This window comes from Eptatretus burgeri, chromosome 3 (assembly GCF_056783735.1).
Source record: "Eptatretus burgeri isolate ZD-2024b chromosome 3, Ebu_testis_v1, whole genome shotgun sequence".
In the NCBI taxonomy this organism is placed as follows: domain Eukaryota; kingdom Metazoa; phylum Chordata; class Myxini; order Myxiniformes; family Myxinidae; genus Eptatretus; species Eptatretus burgeri.
Window position 1 is genome coordinate 21,701,371 of NC_140963.1, and position 20,000 is coordinate 21,721,370.

General features: G+C 41.0%; 1 protein-coding gene across 3 annotated transcripts in view; it reads left to right on the forward strand.

Annotated features, from left to right (window-relative positions):
• DHX8 (DEAH-box helicase 8) overlaps positions 1-20,000 on the forward strand; it is a 107,402-nt gene that overhangs the window by 84,467 nt on the left and 2,935 nt on the right. For all 3 annotated transcript variants that reach the window (XM_085872614.1, XM_085872613.1, XM_085872615.1), the window contains 7 exons: positions 4,361-4,542; positions 4,646-4,786; positions 5,058-5,213; positions 9,807-9,944; positions 15,017-15,145; positions 15,361-15,557; positions 16,001-16,180. In XM_085872614.1, coding sequence (XP_085728740.1) covers positions 4,361-4,542; positions 4,646-4,786; positions 5,058-5,213; positions 9,807-9,944; positions 15,017-15,145; positions 15,361-15,557; positions 16,001-16,180 — 1,123 coding nt within the window. The remainder of the gene's footprint in view (positions 1-4,360; positions 4,543-4,645; positions 4,787-5,057; positions 5,214-9,806; positions 9,945-15,016; positions 15,146-15,360; positions 15,558-16,000; positions 16,181-20,000) is intronic.

The window sequence follows — 20,000 nt, forward strand, 5'->3', positions numbered from 1 at the left end:
TCTCTCTCTCTCTCTCTCTCTCTCTCTCTCTCTCTCTCTCTCTCTCTCTCTCTCTCTCTCTCTCTCTCTCTCTCTCTCTCTCTCTCTCTCTCTCTCTCTCTCTCTCTCTCTCTCTCTCTCTGAGTCTGTCTGTCTGTCTGTCTCTGTCTCTCTCACTCTCCGAAAATATTCGCTGGTTCAGTAATATCTCAATACAATTGATATTTTGCGTTTCTACCCATACGATGCCGATCTTTCTCCGAGTGTAAACACATTCGCAGCTTTGACACTTTCTCAATACAATTGAGATTCTCGGTTTCCACTTGTGAGATGCAGCAATTTTTTGCATGTAGACACATTCGGGCATTTGGCATTATCCGTGCTTCGACTTTTCCGTCAGCATCACACCACGTTCGCTTGAGACTTTTTGCTATTTTCTGTCATAAGCCATTTCCTTCATTATGACATAAGAGCCAATCCCCCCTCCCCAGCCAATACCATCACCATCATCATCATTATCAGCTTCATTTTCATCTTCATCATGAAATGTACATTGATTTTACACAGTACTACTCCCACAGTTTTGGGGCCATCCCCACCAAATTTTCTGTGCAGCTTTTGGGGTCATTGCATATGTCCCAACATGGGTGGGACTTCTCATAAAATTTATCAAACCTTTGTTTTTTTGAGATATTCCTGAGTGGGTCATCCTGAGTGAGTGGTTCATGCTCCGTCATCCTGAGCGAGTGGTTCGTGCTCTGTCATCCTGAGCGAGTGGTTCGTGCTCTGTCATCCTGAGCGAGTGGTTCATGCTCCCTTTAAATCCCGTTACTTCGACATCCTTTGATAAGTATCCATCATGCTGAGCTAGTGGTTCGTGTTCCATCACCATGAGTGAGTGGTTCATGCTCCGTCACCCTGAGTAACTGGTTCGTGCTCCGTCACCCTGAGCGAGTGGTTCGTGCTCTGTCATCCTGAGTGAGTGGTTCATGCTCCGTCATCCTGAGCGAGTGGTTCGTGCTCCGTCATCCTGAGCGAGTGGTTCATGCTCCGTCATCCTGAGTGAGTGGTTCATGCTCCGTCATCCTGAGCGAGTGGTTCATGCTCCGTCATCCTGAGCGAGTGGTTCGTGCTCTGTCATCCTGAGTGAGTGGTTCGTGCTCTGTCATCCTGAGCGTGTGGTTCGTGCTCTGTCATCCAGAGCGAGTGGTTGGTGCTCTGTCATCCTGAGCCAGTGATTCGTGCTCTGTCATCCTGAGCGAGTGGTTTGTGCTATGTCATCCTGAGCGAGTGGTTTGTGCTCTGTCATCCTGAGCGAGTGGTTTGTGCTCTGTCATCCTGAGCGAGTGGTTTGTGCTCTGTCATCCTGAGCGAGTGGTTTGTGCTCTGTCATCCTGAGCGAGTGGTTTGTGCTCTGTCATCCTGAGCGAGTGGTTCGTGCTCTGTCATCCTGAGCATGTGGTTCGTGCTCTGTCATCCTGAGCATGTGGTTCGTGCTCTGTCATCCTGAGCATGTGGTTCGTGCTCTGTCATCCTGAACGAGTGGTTCGTACTCTGTCATCCTGAGCGAGTGGTTTGTGCTCTGTCATCCTGAGCGAGTGGTTTGTGCTCTGTCATCCTGAGCGAGTGGTTCGTGCTCTGTCATCCTGAGCGAGTGGTTCGTGCTCTGTCATCCTGAGCGAGTTGTTCGTGCGCCATCATTCTGACCGAGTTGTGAAATCGCACCTGATTTCTGAGCTGTTTACCATGTTTTTGTGTTTTCTAAATTACTGAGCCAAATGTTTGTTTTTTTTCCCACCCGCCACATGCAGCTCTTAATAAATATTAATGTTTGTGAACATATCCCTGAAACGTCCATGTAAATGCAGCTTTGTTTTTCGGTGAAAGCAACTCAAGGTTTCTGGGTTGTATACAGTAAGTACTGCAGTTGCGAATCACACTGACTCCAACCTGCCGATTCCTGAAAAATTGCCGTGTGTGTGTGTGTGTGTGTGTGTGTGTGTGTGTGTGTGTGTGTGTGTGTGTGTGTGTGTGTGTGTGTGTGTGTGTGTGTGTGTGTGTGTGTGTGTGTGTGTGTGTGTGTGTGTGTGTGTGTGTGTGTGTGTGTGTGTGTGTGTGTGTGTGTGTTGTTCACAAAGCATAACATTCTCTCTGCTAACTACCCTACCCCCACCTCTCTCTCTCTCTCTCTCTCTCTCTCTCTCTCTCTCTCTCTGTCTCCTCTCTCTCTCTCTCTCTCTCTCTCTCTCTCTCTCTCTCTCTCTCTCTCTCTCTCTCTCTCTTTTTCTTTTTCTTTTTCTTTTTCTTTTTCTTTTTCTCTCTCCTTTTCTTTTTCTTTTTCTTTTTCTTTTTCTTTTTCTTTTTCTTTTTTCTTTTTCTTTTTCTTTTTCTTTTTCTTTTTCTTTTTCTTTTTTCTTTTTCTTTTTTCTTTTTTCTTTTTCTTTTTTCTTTTTCTTTTTCTTTTTTCTTTTTCTTTTTCTTTTTTCTTTTTTCTTTTTCTTTTTCTTTTTCTTTTTCTTTTTTTTCTTTCTTTGTTTGTCCCATACTTGCTTTACCCCTTCCCAATACAGTACAGTACAGCACCTTCCTCTGTCTCTCTGTGTGTGTGTGTGTGTCCCTGGACATATCTGGGCGGGGTTTGTCTCCGGACGTGTCCAAATGGTATTTATGTCCGGATGGGAGTTTGTCTCAGGATGCGTCCGGGCGGTGTTTGTCTCCGGACAGCTTGGTTCCGTACACGTCTGGGCGGTATTTATGTCTGGACGGGAGTTCGTCTCCGGATGGGAGTTTATCTTTGAATGTGTCCAAGCAGTGTTTGTGTCCAGATGTGTCCAGGAGGTTTTGTCTTCGGTCTTGTCCGGGCGGTGTCTCCGGGCCGTTTGTATAGTATGGCCAGTATAAAATGGATTTCAGAATTTACTTTGTTTCCATCTTCATCATTATTTCGTGCAGAATCATTTTGATGAGAGAGTATGAAATTTAATTGACGCTCCACCGAACGTCCACCTTCCTCCTCTCACCTCACACTGTCTTCCCTTCCCCGCACCCATCCTTGCTCCCCCTCTCTCCTCTTTCCTCCCCCCCCCCCACATCTTCACTGTCCCACCCTCTCTCTCCCCCACCTCTCTGTCTCTCTTCTCCCCTCTTTTTCTCCCTCCCCCCCTTTGGTATTCCCATCAGCAAAGCGACGGGGTGATATTTGCTCGTAGAATAATAAATGTTACCATTGGAACCGCTTCATTAAGCTTCCATTCTCACGTTTTTCCTCAATACCGGAAAGAGGTGCTTTTCAAAAGGTATCTCCATGATTTAGCGGATACAATTCTTTTTCCAAGTCAATCGATTATCAGCTTTCCAACGGTACCATCTATATATTAATACTGAAGGACCAATTTTGTGCTCCTCCTAGCGGTCGCGTCACGTTTTTCTCAGTACTGTGACCTGGACTGAAAGAAACTTCGTACCTGTAAGAGTGCATCACACAGTGGCAATAGTCAACTTTCAAATCTGAAGCATCTGTATATTAATACTGAAGGACCAATTTTGTGCTCCTCCTAGCGGTCACGTCAAGTTTTTCTCGGTACTGTGACCTGAGAAATTTTGACATGGTGTACGTCAAAGTAGACACGTGCACAAATCAGGGGACTTCTTCATAAGGAGTAGTGTACACCAAAAATGTCGTGTACAAGGACGTTTTGGAGGCCTCATTAGGTAAAGCCATGGAGTACATCGACTGGGATCCGGCTCTTATGAGAGCCGTCACTGGTTGTCATATTGGGCTCATGGAACGGAATCCGTCTGTGACAGGGTTTCGGCTAGTCTTTATTATTCTGTGATAACAGGAACCATCGAGCATGAAAACACACACACACACACACACACACACACACACACACACACACACACACACACACACACACACACACACACACACACACACACACCTCCTTTTAGTCACAGATGAAGTTTGATTTTAATTTTTTTGAAATCTGAATCTTTATTAATTTTGATACTGCCTTTTTCCAATTAGCATGAGGTTTTTTTTTTGTTTGTTTTTTTATTATTTCATCGTTGCATAAACTCGTAATAATAAAAGGAAAGAAAACTAAACTTGTAATTTGAAAAGATAACTGATGCAATATCTTTTTGTCATTTTTTTCTCTTTGAATCCTTGAATGGACCACGATGGAATCACGAATCACATCTGGAGAGAAAGTAAAAAAGATGAAATGTCATATTCTAATTGTCTTTCTGAAATACGAGTGGTTTCCTTTACGTTACCATTAACAATTTTGTGTACGGTTGACCCAGTGTCATCCTACTTTGGCTTATGAAACAACATTAAGGGAGTGATTGATGTTTGTACTTTTGCCTGGTGCAGGGGATATTCTCCTTTTCTTGACTGGCCAAGAAGAGATTGATACAGCTTGTGAGATCCTTTATGAGCGGATGAAATCCTTGGGACCGGAAGTTCCAGAATTAATTATTCTGCCAGTTTACTCTGCTTTGCCAAGCGAAATGCAGACACGTATATTTGACCCTGCTCCACCTGGAAGCCGAAAGGTTGTCTTTTGCACCATTCGGCGAAATTGACACCTTGTTGGTAATAAATTTTTTATGGCATCTTTGTTGTTGATCCTTAAAATTGCTATTTTTGGCTTTGCAGGTAGTCATAGCAACTAACATTGCTGAGACATCTCTCACCATTGATGGGATCTACTATGTCGTTGACCCAGGCTTTGTAAAACAAAAGGTCTACAGCTCCAAAAATGGCATCGATCAGCTTGTTGTGACCCCAATATCCCAGGCAAGTGTCGATGTCGAAATTTTTGGCAGGGTGCAAGGGAGGAAGTCATTGATCAGAGAGTGACTTACTGAAGCTGATGCAAGTTTTGTTAAATTGTTTTATTCTTGGAGCTTTAAAGGTCATATTTGTGTGCAACATCATGTATAACAGCAACATTGTTTAATTGCAGTGTTTGAATGCTCATTGACACTTGATATTCATAAATACCTCTTAAATGCCAATTCCATTAATAATGTATAAGGAGGAAAGATTGTATACACCTGTTCCACAGGCCCAGGCAAAGCAACGTGCAGGTCGTGCTGGGCGCACAGGTCCCGGAAAGACATACAGGTTATACACGGAACGAGCATATCGCGATGAAATGCTGACAACAAATGTTCCCGAGATCCAGCGTACCAACTTGGCAAGTACCGTGCTCTCACTCAAGGCAAGTGTATAGTTGTCACCATCAACATGATGTTGATGGACAGCATTATAGCAATAGTCATGAATTTGTGATTCAAATTGCTGATCGAAAACCAGGGTGACATGAAAAATGATTGGTGGAAGCAGAATGATTGGCAATGTCACCTGCCGAAGTTGCTACTGTCATTGTTCTCAGGATTGCAGAATGCAGTTTGTACCACTGGACCAACAGGGTCCTTAGAATTCCAACCCAGGCACTTAGATGTGAAATATTTTGCACTCAAATTGCAGCATGCCTCAAATCTCATCCATTTGAATGCAGGCCTATTGATTAATGGTCCAATTAGTTTGCATTTAACAAGTGATATCATCACTGAATTCTCTCATGAGTGTAGATCACTCTGAATACATTTGTTCTCCCACTGCTTCCCCAGTCTCATAGTTATATGTCAGAAACCTCCAAACCCTTAATATTATGCTGCTCTTTCTTGTATACAGTGTTGAGGCTCGTGAAGGAGCTAGATGATTGTCTTTTGCACCATTTGGTGAAACTGACACCTTGTTGATAATACACAGAACAGATAATTATGTAACAGAAGGAAAAGAACAGTCGAAAGAGGAATGTGGGTTAAGGGGACGGAGGGACACACACCAACAGGAAGGTTGAAGGACAAAATAGAGGGAGACTTGAAGAAATACAAGACATGGGGAAGATGAGAGCAATGGGAGGACACGGGGTGACCAAGATGGATACAGCTGCAAACTTTCAATCACAGAATTGGAAGTAAGTCCAGCTGGCGGAGGGGGGGGGGGGCAGTATTCCATCAAGCTGTGGATGAAGGCCATGTAAGTGGATTAAAGTTCAGATGTGCCAAGGAAAGACTTTGCATGATGGAGGATTCCCAGTCAGCGACTGGGTTTGGAGGCCAAGTTAGATGCGTGATTTGCCCAAGAAAGAAAATTACTGATGGATGCTGAGGCCCAAAAGTTTGAGTGGCTGAACTTCCTCAAGAGGATTGTTGAGGAAGTAGATGGGAAGATTTGCCAGACAGCGTTTTCAGAGACAGTGTAAGAATGTGACATTTTCTGGATTGAAAGACGTATCCCAAGTGCTGGACTAGCTTGTGATTCGACCAAGGTCTGCAGAGAGGGAAGAGGCTGCCACCTGCCTATCTGAAGGATGTTATGGCAGCGGGTGACAATCATCAGCAAATACATGAAGAGGGTTTTTCAGAGTAAGAAAAATCGTTGATGAAGATTAGGAATAGGACTGTGCCCAAGAAACTGCCTTTGAGCATTCCATCCTTGACGGTGAGAGGAGATGAAAGCATCCCAATTGGAGGCACGCATTGGCTACGAGAGTTGAGGAAGTCAGGAACCCAAGAGTGGACTTCGTCTTAGATTCCACAGGTGGACAGTTTGGAGAGCAAGTTAGAATGCCAGACTACATTGAATGCTCGACATACAGCACTGTGCAAAAGTCTTAGGCCACCTTGAAAATTAACATTTTATTATCACATCGGCATATTTTGTTAAATAGGTGTTATAATGATCATGCTTTGTGCAATAAACAATTATGAATTGTATTTTATAATTGTTAATGTGTGAAATTTCATTATTTTAGTGTAACACCCCTTTTCCTGCAAAAATAGCAGATATCCGTTTTGGAATGTTTTCTTTCGATTTCTGGAGAAATTCCATTGGGAGGTGGTTCCATGCATTCTGCAATGTTTCCCATAATTTTTATTTTTGTTTATTTTTATTTTTTTTCCTCCTGTCCAAATAATCTCAGACAACCTCATTGATAAGGTCAAGACTTTAAGGAGGCCATTCTAGTAGTTACAGTGTTCCTCACTCTGCCTTTCTTTGACAATGTGTTTGGGGTGTTTGTCATGCTGGATGATATGTATGTAGTTAAGAGGATGTGTTTTTGCACCATGTTTACCTCCACCACCGAAGGTGAAGGAGGTTATGTATTCCCCCCCCCCCCCTTCTGTCTGTCCGTCTGCCTTGTCTGGAGGATATCTCAAAAAGTTGTGGATGGATTCGGACGAAACTTTGTGGGCAGGTTGGGTATGTGACCACGATGAATTTATTTGATTTTGTTGAAGATCCGAATCTGGATCTGGATCCGATAATTTTTTTAAGTGATTCTTCACCATTAAGAGACAGGGCCAAAACTATTTCTAGCACGATATTTCAAAAATCTATTGGGCCTGATATGTTCTCGTGGATCAGACATTATGTGTTGGAGGTATGCACTCTACCGAGTGCCCTTCTAGTTCCGTAATGCAATGATGTTGACTATCTTCCAAGCAGATGGAAGATGACCTAATGCAAATTATCAGGTGAACAGAGCAGAAAGATGTGCAAGAGCAGCAGAGCAGGTTTTTAGGACACGTGAGCTGATGCCATCCGGTCCAGTTGCTGAATCAGAATCGAGGGTTGCCAGAAATTTCTCCACCTTTTCAGGTGCGAAAGACACCAAGGGAAGTTGGGTTTGGCAGGGAAGGGTGGGTACAAAGAGTGAGTGATTTGGGGATGAGGTTTGGAAGCAAATGCAGAATGGAGGCATTCAACCTTTTCAAGAGCAGAGTCTGTCTCCAGAATGGGGATGCACAATGCCCAACTATTTGTCCATTGTACAAATCATCCCGTGGTCACCTGGGCTTAGGTTTTGCATGAAGTTTTTATTAAATTTTCTATTTTGCACTTTTATAGCCTCCCCATATCTTCTGTTTTTTTTGATGTACTCATTGATCGTCGTCGTCATTATTAGGGCTTCAAGCATGGCTGAAGCTCTATTGAAATCGTTAGTATTATTGTTATTAAAGGCGTTTTTAAAGGCGTCTGACATTTTGTGGCGGATCTGGAGGGAAAACTGCTGGATGAAATTCAACGAAACTTAACAGGATATTTACTCACCACCTGAAGTTTATACTATCAAACATTTGATGACGTAGGTCATGTGGTATGGCGGCCATATTGGATTTTATCCAAAACCTAAAAACATCTTCTTCTCCAGAACGGATAACACAACAGCCTCAAACTTTTGCACACATTTGCATTGTTCCATGGTAATGTTAATTTGTTAATTTTGTCGAAGTCGTTACATAATTCATATGATTTAAAATGATGCCGAATCGCCTCATTAAATATGCAAAATATGCAAATGAGAGTTGAAAAAATTTAATGACAAACTTAGATAGCACATAAACAGGGGACTCCCAATAAATTTATACTATGTCTGTATTTGACCCCAGTGAGCCCCCAGCACCCCCCAAAGTTGAAAATGACCCATTTTTGAAATGTCATAAAATGAAAACAATGCTTGGATTAAATTCAATGAAACTTATCCATTTAATAACTCTCCACCTGAAGTTTAGACTTTGAAAATTTTGATGACGTAGGTCACGTGGTATGGCGGCCATATTGGATTTTCTCCAAAATCTAAAAACATCTTCTCCAGAAGGGATAACCCAACAGCCTCAATCTTTTGCACACATGTCTGATATTCCATGGGAATGTTAAGTTGTTAATTTGGTCAAAATCGTTATTTAATTTATATGATTTTAAATGATGCCGATTCGCCTCATTAAATATGCAAATGAGAGTTGAAAAAGTTTAATGACAGATTTAGATAGGACATAAACAGGGGACTCCAAATATGTTTATACCATGTCTGGACTTGACCCCAGTGAGGCCCCAGAGCCCTCCAAAGTTTAAAATCACCCATTTTTGAAATGTTAAATGAAAACAATGCTTTGATGAAATTCAATGAAACTTAACAACTTAATAACTCTCCACTTGATGTTTATACTTTGAAAATTTTGATGACGTAGGTCACGTGGTATGGTGGCCATATTGGATTTTCTCCAAAACCTAAAAACATCTTCTTCTCCAGAAGGGATAACATGAAAGCCTCAAACTTTTGCACACATTTGCGAGGTTCCATTGGAATGTTAAGTTGTTAATTTCGTCGAAATCGTTGCATAATTTATATGATTAAAATGATGCCGATTCGCCTCATTAAATATGCCAAATATGCAAATGAGAGTTGAAAAAATTGAATGACAGATTCTGATAGGCCTTGAAGAGGGGACTCCAAATATGTTTACACTATGTCTGTATTTTACCCCAGTGAGGCCCCAGAGCCCCCCAAAGTTGAAAATCACCCATTTTTGACATGTCGTAAAATGAAAACCAAAGAAGATAGACAAAAAGTGACCACACATTCTGGAAGATATTTTAACGTTCTACAAGTTCGCCATTTACATTAATATGTAAATGTGGAGGTTTTGGTCTTTTTTGGGGACTTGAAAATTTGTCCAGCCTCGATTTGTCCAATGTGAAGTTTGTTTCTTTATCATGTATTGCTCTGGGCTTTTCAATCCTTCATTGATATAACATGAGGGACCCCGTAGCTGGACCCCATTGCAGACTTGAACTAACTTTCTAACTCGGAAAACCCATATCATGTGACAGGGTGATAGTGTTGAAATTTGTTAAAATGGAGGCACGCCTTGAAGCCCGGGATTACTGGTTTACCAGTTTTAATTACGCTTTTGTTTGACATTCTTGTGAATGATAAAATCATGACTTGTACTTTTTGCAGGCTATGGGTATCAACGACCTTCTTTCATTTGACTTCATGGATGCGCCTCCTATGGAGACACTGATTACTGCTATGGAGCAACTTTATCAACTGGGAGCCCTTGATAACGAGGGCCTTCTCACCCGCCTGGGTCGCAGGGTCAGCTCTGAAACATGATTTCCCTTTCTCATTCATTCCTTTGCTTAATTGCTCTCTTTTTAGACTGTCATTTCCAAGTACATACTGCAGCACATTTACTAATCCAAACAGCTGGGTGAGGTTGGTGTTAAGTGACAAACAGGATTGAATATGATACGGCAAATTTACACTGCTATTTCTGCACCATTTTAGTTGACTAATAGCGAGTCATGTGCACGATTGGTCGTCAGGATTGCCTCACCCAATTTTTTACTTGCGACATGTCACAGATCTACAAGAGCTTCCTTTTGCTGTTGCTGGTGGTGTTTTTGCGGTTCTTGTTGGGGATCTAGTTTTTGAAATGTCTTTTGAAATTGATTTTTGAAATTTGTCAGGCAGTTGCGAGACCACATCCACATCTGTCGCTTGACTTCACCCACCATAGCCCCCAGACAAAATGATATGGCCGCCATCTTAGTTTTCTGGTGGGCCGAATACATTTGGCCTGTCAGCCTCTGCTGATTATACACTGTCTGGGTTTATTGTGTCAGATTTCCATTGGTGCTGTTTGGGTCAAGTTTTAATCATATTTTGAATGAAAATTATTAGTAAGGTTCAATCAAGTCCATACGTGTCTCCCTATAAAAAAAGTGTTTCGTAATTTTTTTGTACAGCCCCATATTGGGGTTAAACTGTGACAAACCAACTCTTTGAAGAGTGCTTTAAGTGCACGTTTCCCAATCGGCCATTACCGGAATCTTTAAGTCAATTCACTCGCGCTTAATGGCGAAGTCACGTACCTCGAATGACCACGTTTCGGTTTTTATGAGCACAAGGTTTATTACCACAGAGAGATTGGGAGGGTGTGGGAGAGGGACGAATGCATGCATGCACGCGCACGCACACACACATGCACACAACTGAGGTAACAGATATAACCGTAAATCCCCTGTTCAGAATCACTGAATCCATCCATCCATTGGGACCATACTCTGTGCATTGCGTTGGTGCTGCCTAAGCAGTCTCCTTTGTGATTGGGCACAATCCTGGATGGGTCGCCACTCCGACACAGGACACCAGCAGGTTGGCACTCATTTTGCTGACCTCAGAAGGATGACAGGCAGAGCCAACCCCACCTGGTATTAATTCAACAGCCAAGGTGGATTTGAACTCAGGATCCTAGGATCCCAAGCCCACCACCCGAATCATTAAGCCAACACCAGGCCTAAATCACTGAATCCTATCTATCTTATTCATTCACATGGGAACATGGGACAGATATGGCACAAGCTTGAGACAGATTAGAGAATGTAAGCTGCGCCATGGGTAATGATTTTTTTTCTCAGACCCCGCCTTCACCACATAGACACATGGGACATGAGGAAGTCGAGTGGACAGAAAAGGCAAAAAAAAAAAATATATATATATATATATATATATATATATATATATATATATATATATATATATATATATATATATATATATAGTCACAAGTTGTGACCACAGTGCAGTCATTCTTGTTTCCCCACGCAGGCGAAGTGAGAAACATACGTTAAGCAATTGGTTGACCATCTGTCTGTAGACGTCAGCTGATGATCGACGAACAACTTCATGTCCCCTCGAATACAATATAATATTTTGACCACAAATTGGAACACTATTTGGAAAACAAACCTGTAGTTTACCATACTTTGTCTGAATTGGTCCCGATAGTACTGCAGCATAGCAAACCAATTGTTCGACTTTTCATAAAAGCACCAAAATTGGTACATATGTTGACTAATGTATTCTGGATATGGAGCCACTCGAGATTTTGCCTTGGTCAGCTTTGGCGGCCATTTTCCAAAATGGCCGCCATTCTACTTTAACAACATGGGCCAGAATACCAGGAAACTGGCAGAGTTTCCTACGTGTCGACACAAACAAGGTGGAGCTCTTCACCTTCCTGTCCGATGTGCTGCTGCAGTCCTTCCATGACGAGGCAAAGCAGCTGGTAGTCACTGATGGTGAAGCAGTCATCTGCCTTCCAAGGCAGGAAGATGAAAGCTCTCTGGCTCCATGCGGTCAAGAAGAGGCGGACACTCGCATCATGCTACATGTGGCCCATGCTGCAGAACATGACCACTGTCGGATTCAAGTTCGAACCGTAGACACCGACGTCGTCGTCTTGGCGGTGATGGTAGCCCAGGCACTACCATGCGTGGATGAACTCTGGATTGCCTTTGGGACGGGCAAGGACTACTGCTACATCCCTGCCCATGAAATAGCTGCCTCCCTCGGTCCACAGAAGGCACGTGCCCTCCCTGTCTTCCACGCCATGACCGGTTGTGACACGGTATCAGCATTCATGGGGAATGGGAAGAAATCTACCTGGGCCACATGGAACTCCTTTCCAGAACTGACAGATTCTCTTGTGACCCTGACCACCACGCCAGTCAACATCCAGGATGACACAATGCATTGCCTAGAAAGGTTTGTGGTGCTCCTCTATGACCGCACCAGTCCATATACGGACGTCAACGAGGCCAGAAAGAATTCTTCGCCAAGAGGAACTCCGTCCAGCACACCCCACCTACCTACGATGCTTTGGAACAGCATGTGAAGAGATCAGTCTTCCAGAGTGGCTATGTCTGGGGGCAGGTTTTGATCCCTCAACCCGTGCTTCCATCACCAACAAGCTGAGGCTGGCGGCAAACACAGGATGGGTCCTACGAACCGCTCTGGACCACACTCCCTGAGGCTTCAAAAAGCTGCTTCGAGCTGGTGTCGTGCGGCTGCAAAAAAGGCTGTAGAAACCACTGCAAATGCAAGAAGGCTAATCTGCAATGTACTGGACTGTGTGCTTGTGAAGGAGAAAGCCAGTAGACAGATGCAGTAGACACAGACTGAGATATCGGCCTAGCTTAGAATGTGCAAATGCAAAGTCGCATTGCTTGTAAAAGTGTTGACTTCTTGAACCAGAGCCAGTACACTTGAGGTCAGAAACTCATATTGTACTAGACCGATGTATGCGTGTACCATGTGTCCTGGTAGAATGGTAGTCGACAGTAAACCGTAGCCGCTTCAAAGTGAAGTGTGCAATAATTTGACTACATTTTCTGAGTTTGTCATTATCACGATTATCAGTTCCCTTTTCAAAATAGAGTAAAGTATGTAATCTATAATGCAATTTTTGTTGATTCCAAACCCATTGAATGTGATGAATATCATTTGACTCTTGTTCTCCAGGCAATAATGGGTACTTTTCAGCGAAAAGTTTCAGGAGAGCAGCAATTTAACAAATCAAATAATTCCTTTTTTACCGAAAATACTGGCTCATAATATTTGAATACGTGTTTTCATGGTCAATTTACTGAATTTTACACTTTCCTTATATCTACCACCAATACAATAAGAAAATAAGAGCATATAGCCAATTTCGCTAAAGTAGAATGGTGGCCATTTTGGAAAATGGTCGCCAAAGCTGACCAAGGCACAATCTCGGGTGGCTCCATATCTAGAATTGTTCGGAATATATTATTCTACATCTGTACCAATTTTGGTGCTTTTATGCAAATTTGAACAATTGATCTGAAATATCAGACTACACTGCTGGACTACATGTAGTATAGGTTTATGTGGTTTGCAAGTACAGTCCTGGACTTCAGTGTTCACAATTTGACCTAAAATATGTTTCATTGTTTGAAGCCAATTTGAAAAGTTTACACACTTCAATGTTTCCAGAAACCTGCAAGCTTGGTTAAAGCAGGACTTGACACACCGTCTGTCCATACCGCCAATGAGGAAATATTGAAAGCTGGTATCGATGAAAGTCTTGTGCCAGCTTTTGGAGACAGCGATACTGAAGCCGGAGATTGTAATGAATAAAAATAATTAAAATTCTCAATGCTTCAGTTGACCATTAATGTACAAATCTCGCCTTTCAATTAACGATGGATTTGATGTGCTTTACTGTACTTTCCATCGTATTTTGTAATCCGTATTTCATTGGTTCTGTGCAGTGGTACATTGGTTCCGTATAATTTACACCAGGTTCATAAACCCTAGTTTATGATAAAGCATGTTCTCATGCGTGTTCCTCTTCAGTCTGGTTACACTGTAAGTTATTTTCTCCCTATGTAGACATTCACTGCGATTTCACATGGTTAACTTCTTTGAGATTGTCATGCATCTTATGCCCGCTCTGCTAAATTAATAACATGCGAACACATTTTCATGTCGCTCAAAGCAAAAGTTTCCACTTCTACAGTATTTGAAAGCAATCACATCATCATTGTGCATCATACCAATCTATAAATATATTAATTTCATTCCGACCAACCCGCTTTTCATTGCTTCAAATTTGCCACGTATTTTTATTTACTTCACAAATGTTAGTTTTATCTGTTTTATCTGATAACAGAAAAACTGTTTATCAATCCTGTGTGAAAGTTTTTCTTTGGGCGGTGTAGAGTAGACCGCTGCCTCAATTGCTCCCGAACAAAAGATGCATTATTTCATGATAGAAGACACATTGTTCACTCTTCAAATGTACACCAGAGGCCTGAAGCTTAAGTCCCTTGGCCTTACAAGTAAGTGGTGACCAAAATGGCAGATATGCAATTTGATTTAAATATATATATATATATATATATATATATATATATATATATATATATTTAAGATTAAATTGTGGGTGGAGTCAGGCCAGCTGTCCACCCATTGGATGGAAAGAGAAACAGACAGAGAGAAACAGACAATAGCAGTACTTACGTCATAGACGTACTCGCTTTCTCGAGTACGTCTATGACGTAAGTACTGCTATAATGCAAGTAAGTACTACTAGAGCACGGGCACCTCAATAAAGGAAGTACTAGGAGAAAGCAATCCAGCTACTTTAATACATAGATTATTGATGTTCATTTTTTTTTTTTTCATGGTTCCTGATCGTTATGAAGGACATCTCCACAGTTTTGCGTTAGTAGATGAGATCATTCAATGCATTCTCAGCATTAACAGATCATATGGTTGCTGTTTATCTTATTTTGTATGCTTTTGCCACAGAATTTGTGTTTTCTTTGTGAGTCCATAACAATCTTGTCCTGTTGTAGATGGCAGAATTCCCCCTTGAGCCGATGCTTTGCAAGATGCTGATCATGTCGGTGCATCTGGGCTGCAGTGAAGAGATGCTTACCATCGTTTCCATGCTGTCTGTACAGAATGTTTTCTACAGGCCCAAGGTACTGCAACACCTGGTTGCACATCCTCTTGAATTCATGCCACAGTCATCTCATGCAGCATGTTGGAGTTGTTCACGTTTTAATTGTGCTTGTGTGTTCCCTTTGTTTTGCTTCGTTAATGCACAAGAAATGTTGTTCCTGCAAACCAACTTTGTACAGTATGTAGCGTTGTCCTTACAACTAAATTAACCCTGTATGCTCTGAAACCCCACCAGGACAAGCAGGCTTTAGCTGATCAGAAGAAGGCGAAATTTAATCAATCAGAGGGAGACCACCTCACACTGCTGGCTGTGTACAACTCCTGGAAGAACAATAAGTTTTCCAATGCCTGGTGTTACGAGAACTTTGTGCAGGCCCGGACATTGCGCCGTGCACAAGATGTTCGCAAACAAATGTTGGGGATCATGGACCGGTGCGTTCTCGGTGCCCGATAGATTTATTTTGGCAGGCAAACGTACCAGAATGTGTGGTATTTGGACCAGTACTACATATGATACTGTATGGAAGTGCAAACAACGTAGATATAAATGAAGTTAAGGTTTTTGTTTTTTGTTTCCTTTACCTGTGGGTGAAAAACGCATCAAATGGACATTGTACATCCCCTTGGGCCTTTTCATGAGGTTCTTTTAAACCGGTTCAGTCTCTCGTAGTGCAAGCTTGCCTCTGTCCTGATAAAAATGAATCAAAATATGGCCAAAATGAGAGGAAGCATTCATTACGGAAGACTGACAAGGTTTCAACTTTACTTCGGAATAGCAGGATTTACTGATCCAAATATCACATATGTTGGTCTGTTTATGTAAAGGTTGTCTACAATTGACTCTGCTTCACATCAACAATTCACTCTATTCACAGGCACAAACTGGACGTGGTATCCTGCAGCAAATCCACAGTGCGAGTGCAAAAGGCAGTCCTCAGCGGTTTCTTTCGCAATGCTGCAAAAAAGGACCCACAAGAGGGTTACCGCACCCTAGTTGACCAGCAAGTTGTTTACATCCACCCGTCAAGTGCACTGTTCAACCGGCAGCCTGAGTGGTAACGGAGTACAGTTCTTTAGAATTCACTTTATCGATGTTTATCAGAGCTTGTCAATCCTCCATTTTTACTCTCGCCAGAAGTTATTGCATTTGAGTCCATTTGTTTTGTTTGTATGTCTGTCTGTCCGCACAGAATGTCCGAAAGTAGGTCACAAACACCACCTAGTGGTTGCCAGTATTACACATTATCTTTTTTTCAACCGAGTACATCTATAAAGTATGTACAATTAGAATGTGAGTCTCTATAAAGTACGTACTGCAGGAAAGTGAGTACGTCTATAAAATATGTACTAGGAGAAAGTTAGTAAGTCTATAAAGTAAGTACTGCTTGAATGTGAGTACCTTGACAAAGTAAGTACTGCAAGAAAGTGAGTAGATCTCCAGTATAAAGGATGTCAGTACATCTATAAATTAAGTACAATGACAATGCAAGTACCTTACTAAAGTAAGTATAACTATAAAGTGAGTACCTTGATAAAGTAAGGACTCCTGAAATGCGAGTAAGTACGACGAGAAAGCGAGTAAGTTTATGATGCAAGTACTGCTATAATGCGAGTAAGTACTCTGAGAACGCGAGTACCTCAATAAAGGAAGTACTATGAGAAAGCAAGGACCTTGAGAAAGTAAATACTAGTCGAACGCGAGTACCTTGATAAAGTAAGTGCAACTGGAATTGTAATGTGTGCAAGTACTACAAGAAAGTGAGTGTCTATGACATAATGTCATGTCTATGAGTACATAGTGAGTATGTCTATGACATAATAACGTACTCACTTTCTAGTAGTACATATTATGTACTACTAGAAAGTGAGTACGTCTATGACCCTGTTCTTCATTGTGTGGCCCGCAAGTCATTGGTGGCCTAAAGTGCGGCCCCTGACGCGTGACAGATAAGACACAAATGTGAAAACTCCCCCATCATAATGCACCATAAATGCTATCAAATTGACTCAATGGTTTCAAATGAGTTCCAATGCGAAGCATAAAAGTAACATCACTACATCAGTTGATGGCAGTATGCAAACATTTATGGTTGCAACCCAGTAACCACAACAACAAAAAAAGTATTTGGAGGCGGGGCCTAATAACAACCATTTTGGAGTCCTGCAGGTGGTGTGGCAGCTCTCACACTGATGTCTTATCAGCAAAAGTGGCCCCCTTCCAAAAATAATGAAGATCACTGGTCTCTGATGCAAGTACAACTGAAACGAGAGTACCTCAATAAATTAAGTACTACTAGAAAGCGAGTACCTCAATAAAGTAAGTACTACTGGAATGTGAGTAAGTACAACTAGAAAGCGAGTACATCGATGACGTAAGTACTACTGGGAAGTGAGTACCTCAATAAAGTAAGTACTCCAAAAAACCGGAGTAAGTACTACTAGAACGCAAGTAAAGCCGACCCTTCCCGTTCATGGGGGTTACGTTCTTGAAAAAACCCGCGTTGGGCAAAACCAAGATGCACAAAGTCAAGACCTTTGGGAAAATATGGTCAGGGGAACCAACATAAGATTTATCCACTGTTTTGCCTCAACTATTAAAAATGAAAAAGACTTAAAATTGTACTTGAATTTGTACTTTAAAATATTTTCACTCAAAAAAAAATCACAAACTCATTTCCTTCCTTGGTTCATTCTTTATTTCTTTCTGATTACCTCCCAATTGAACCAACATTCTTCAGAATTGAATTAATTTGCTTCTTACTTTAAAAGCTTTTAATAACATATTGTAATGTTTCATTATCCTTATTTCACGAAAATCCCACCTTCTTCATAACTATTTACGATTATGAATACCCCACAATGTAATAAAAGACCAGCAAAAACGAAATCACGCAAAATCACTCAAACAAACTCACGCGATATCGCAAGATAACAAAGGAAATCACGCCATATCACACGACAACAAACTAAATCACTCAATAATAAACTAAATCACGCTATATCACATGAGAAACTAAATCACGCAATATCATACGATATCACACGAAAACAAACTAAATTGCACAATATCACATGATAAACTAAATCATGCGATATTGCATGATAAACTAAAACACGCGATATCGCACGATAACAAATGAAATCGCACAATAACAAACTAAATCACGTGATATCGCATGATAGCAAACAAAATCATGCGATAAAACACGATAAACTAAATCATGCGATATCGCATGATAAACTAAACACGTGATATCGCAAGATAAATTAAATCACGCGATATCACACGATAACAGGCTAAATCACACGAAAAACCTAATCATGCGATATCGCATGATGACAAACTAAATCACGCTGTATCACACAATAACAAACAAAATCATGCGATATCACACAATAAACTAAATCATGCGATAACACTCAATAAGAAACTAAATCACACGATAACAAACTAAATCACGCTATATCACACAAAAACAAAGAAAATCATGCGATATCACACGATAACAGGCTAAATCACACGATAAACTAAATCATGCGATATCGCATGATAACAAACTAAATCACATGATATCGCATGATAAAACTAAATCACACGATAAACTAAATCACGCGATATCACACGATAACAAACTAAGTCACTCGAAAATAACACGATAAACTAAATCACGCGGTATCACAGATAAACTAAATCAAGCTATATCACACGATAACAAACTAAATCATGCAAAATCACTCGATAACAAACAAAATCACACGATACACTAAATCACATGAAAAACTAAATCACACGATAAAGTAAATCACGCTATTCACACAACAAACTAAATCACGTGATATTACACGATAACAAACTAAATCACGCTATATCACACGATAACAAACTAAATTTCACGATATCACATGACTACAAACTCAATCACGCTTTATCACACAAAATCACTCAATAAACTAAATCACGCAATATCACACAATACCACATGATAACAAACTAAATCATATGATATCACACGAAAATAAACTAAATTGCGCGATAACAAACTAAACCACGTGATATCACACGATAGCAATTAAATCACGCTATATCACACTATATCACATGAGAACAAACTAAATCACATGATATCACATTATAACAAACTAAATCACACGATAAACTAAATCACATGGTATCGCATGATAACAAACGAAATCACACGATAACGCACGATAACAAACGAAATCACGTAACATCACACGATTAGAAACTAAATCACACGAAAATAAACGAAATAACACGATAAACGAAATCACGCGATATCACAGATAACAAACTAAATCATGCTATATCACACAATAACAAACTAAATCACGCAAAATCACTCAATAACAAACAAAATCTCACGATAACAAACTGAATCACATGAAAATAAACTAAATCACATGATAACAAACTAAACCACACAATATCACACGACATCACACAATAACAAACTAAATCACACAATATCACATGATAACAAACTGAAATAAATCACACGATATCACAGATAACAAACTAAATCATGCTATTCACACGATAAACTAAATCACGCAAAATCACTCCATAACAAACTAAATCACGCGATATCGCACGATAAACTAAATCACGCGGTATCGCACGATAAACTAAATCACGCGGTATCGCACGATAAACTAAATCACGCGGTATCGCACGATAAACTAAATCACGCGGTATCGCACGATAAACTAAATCGCGCGGTATCGCACGATAAACTAAATCACGCGGTATCGCACGATAAACTAAATCACGCGGTATCGCACGATAAACTAAATCACGCGGTATCGCACGATAAACTAAATCACGCGGTATCGCACGATAAACTAAATCACGCG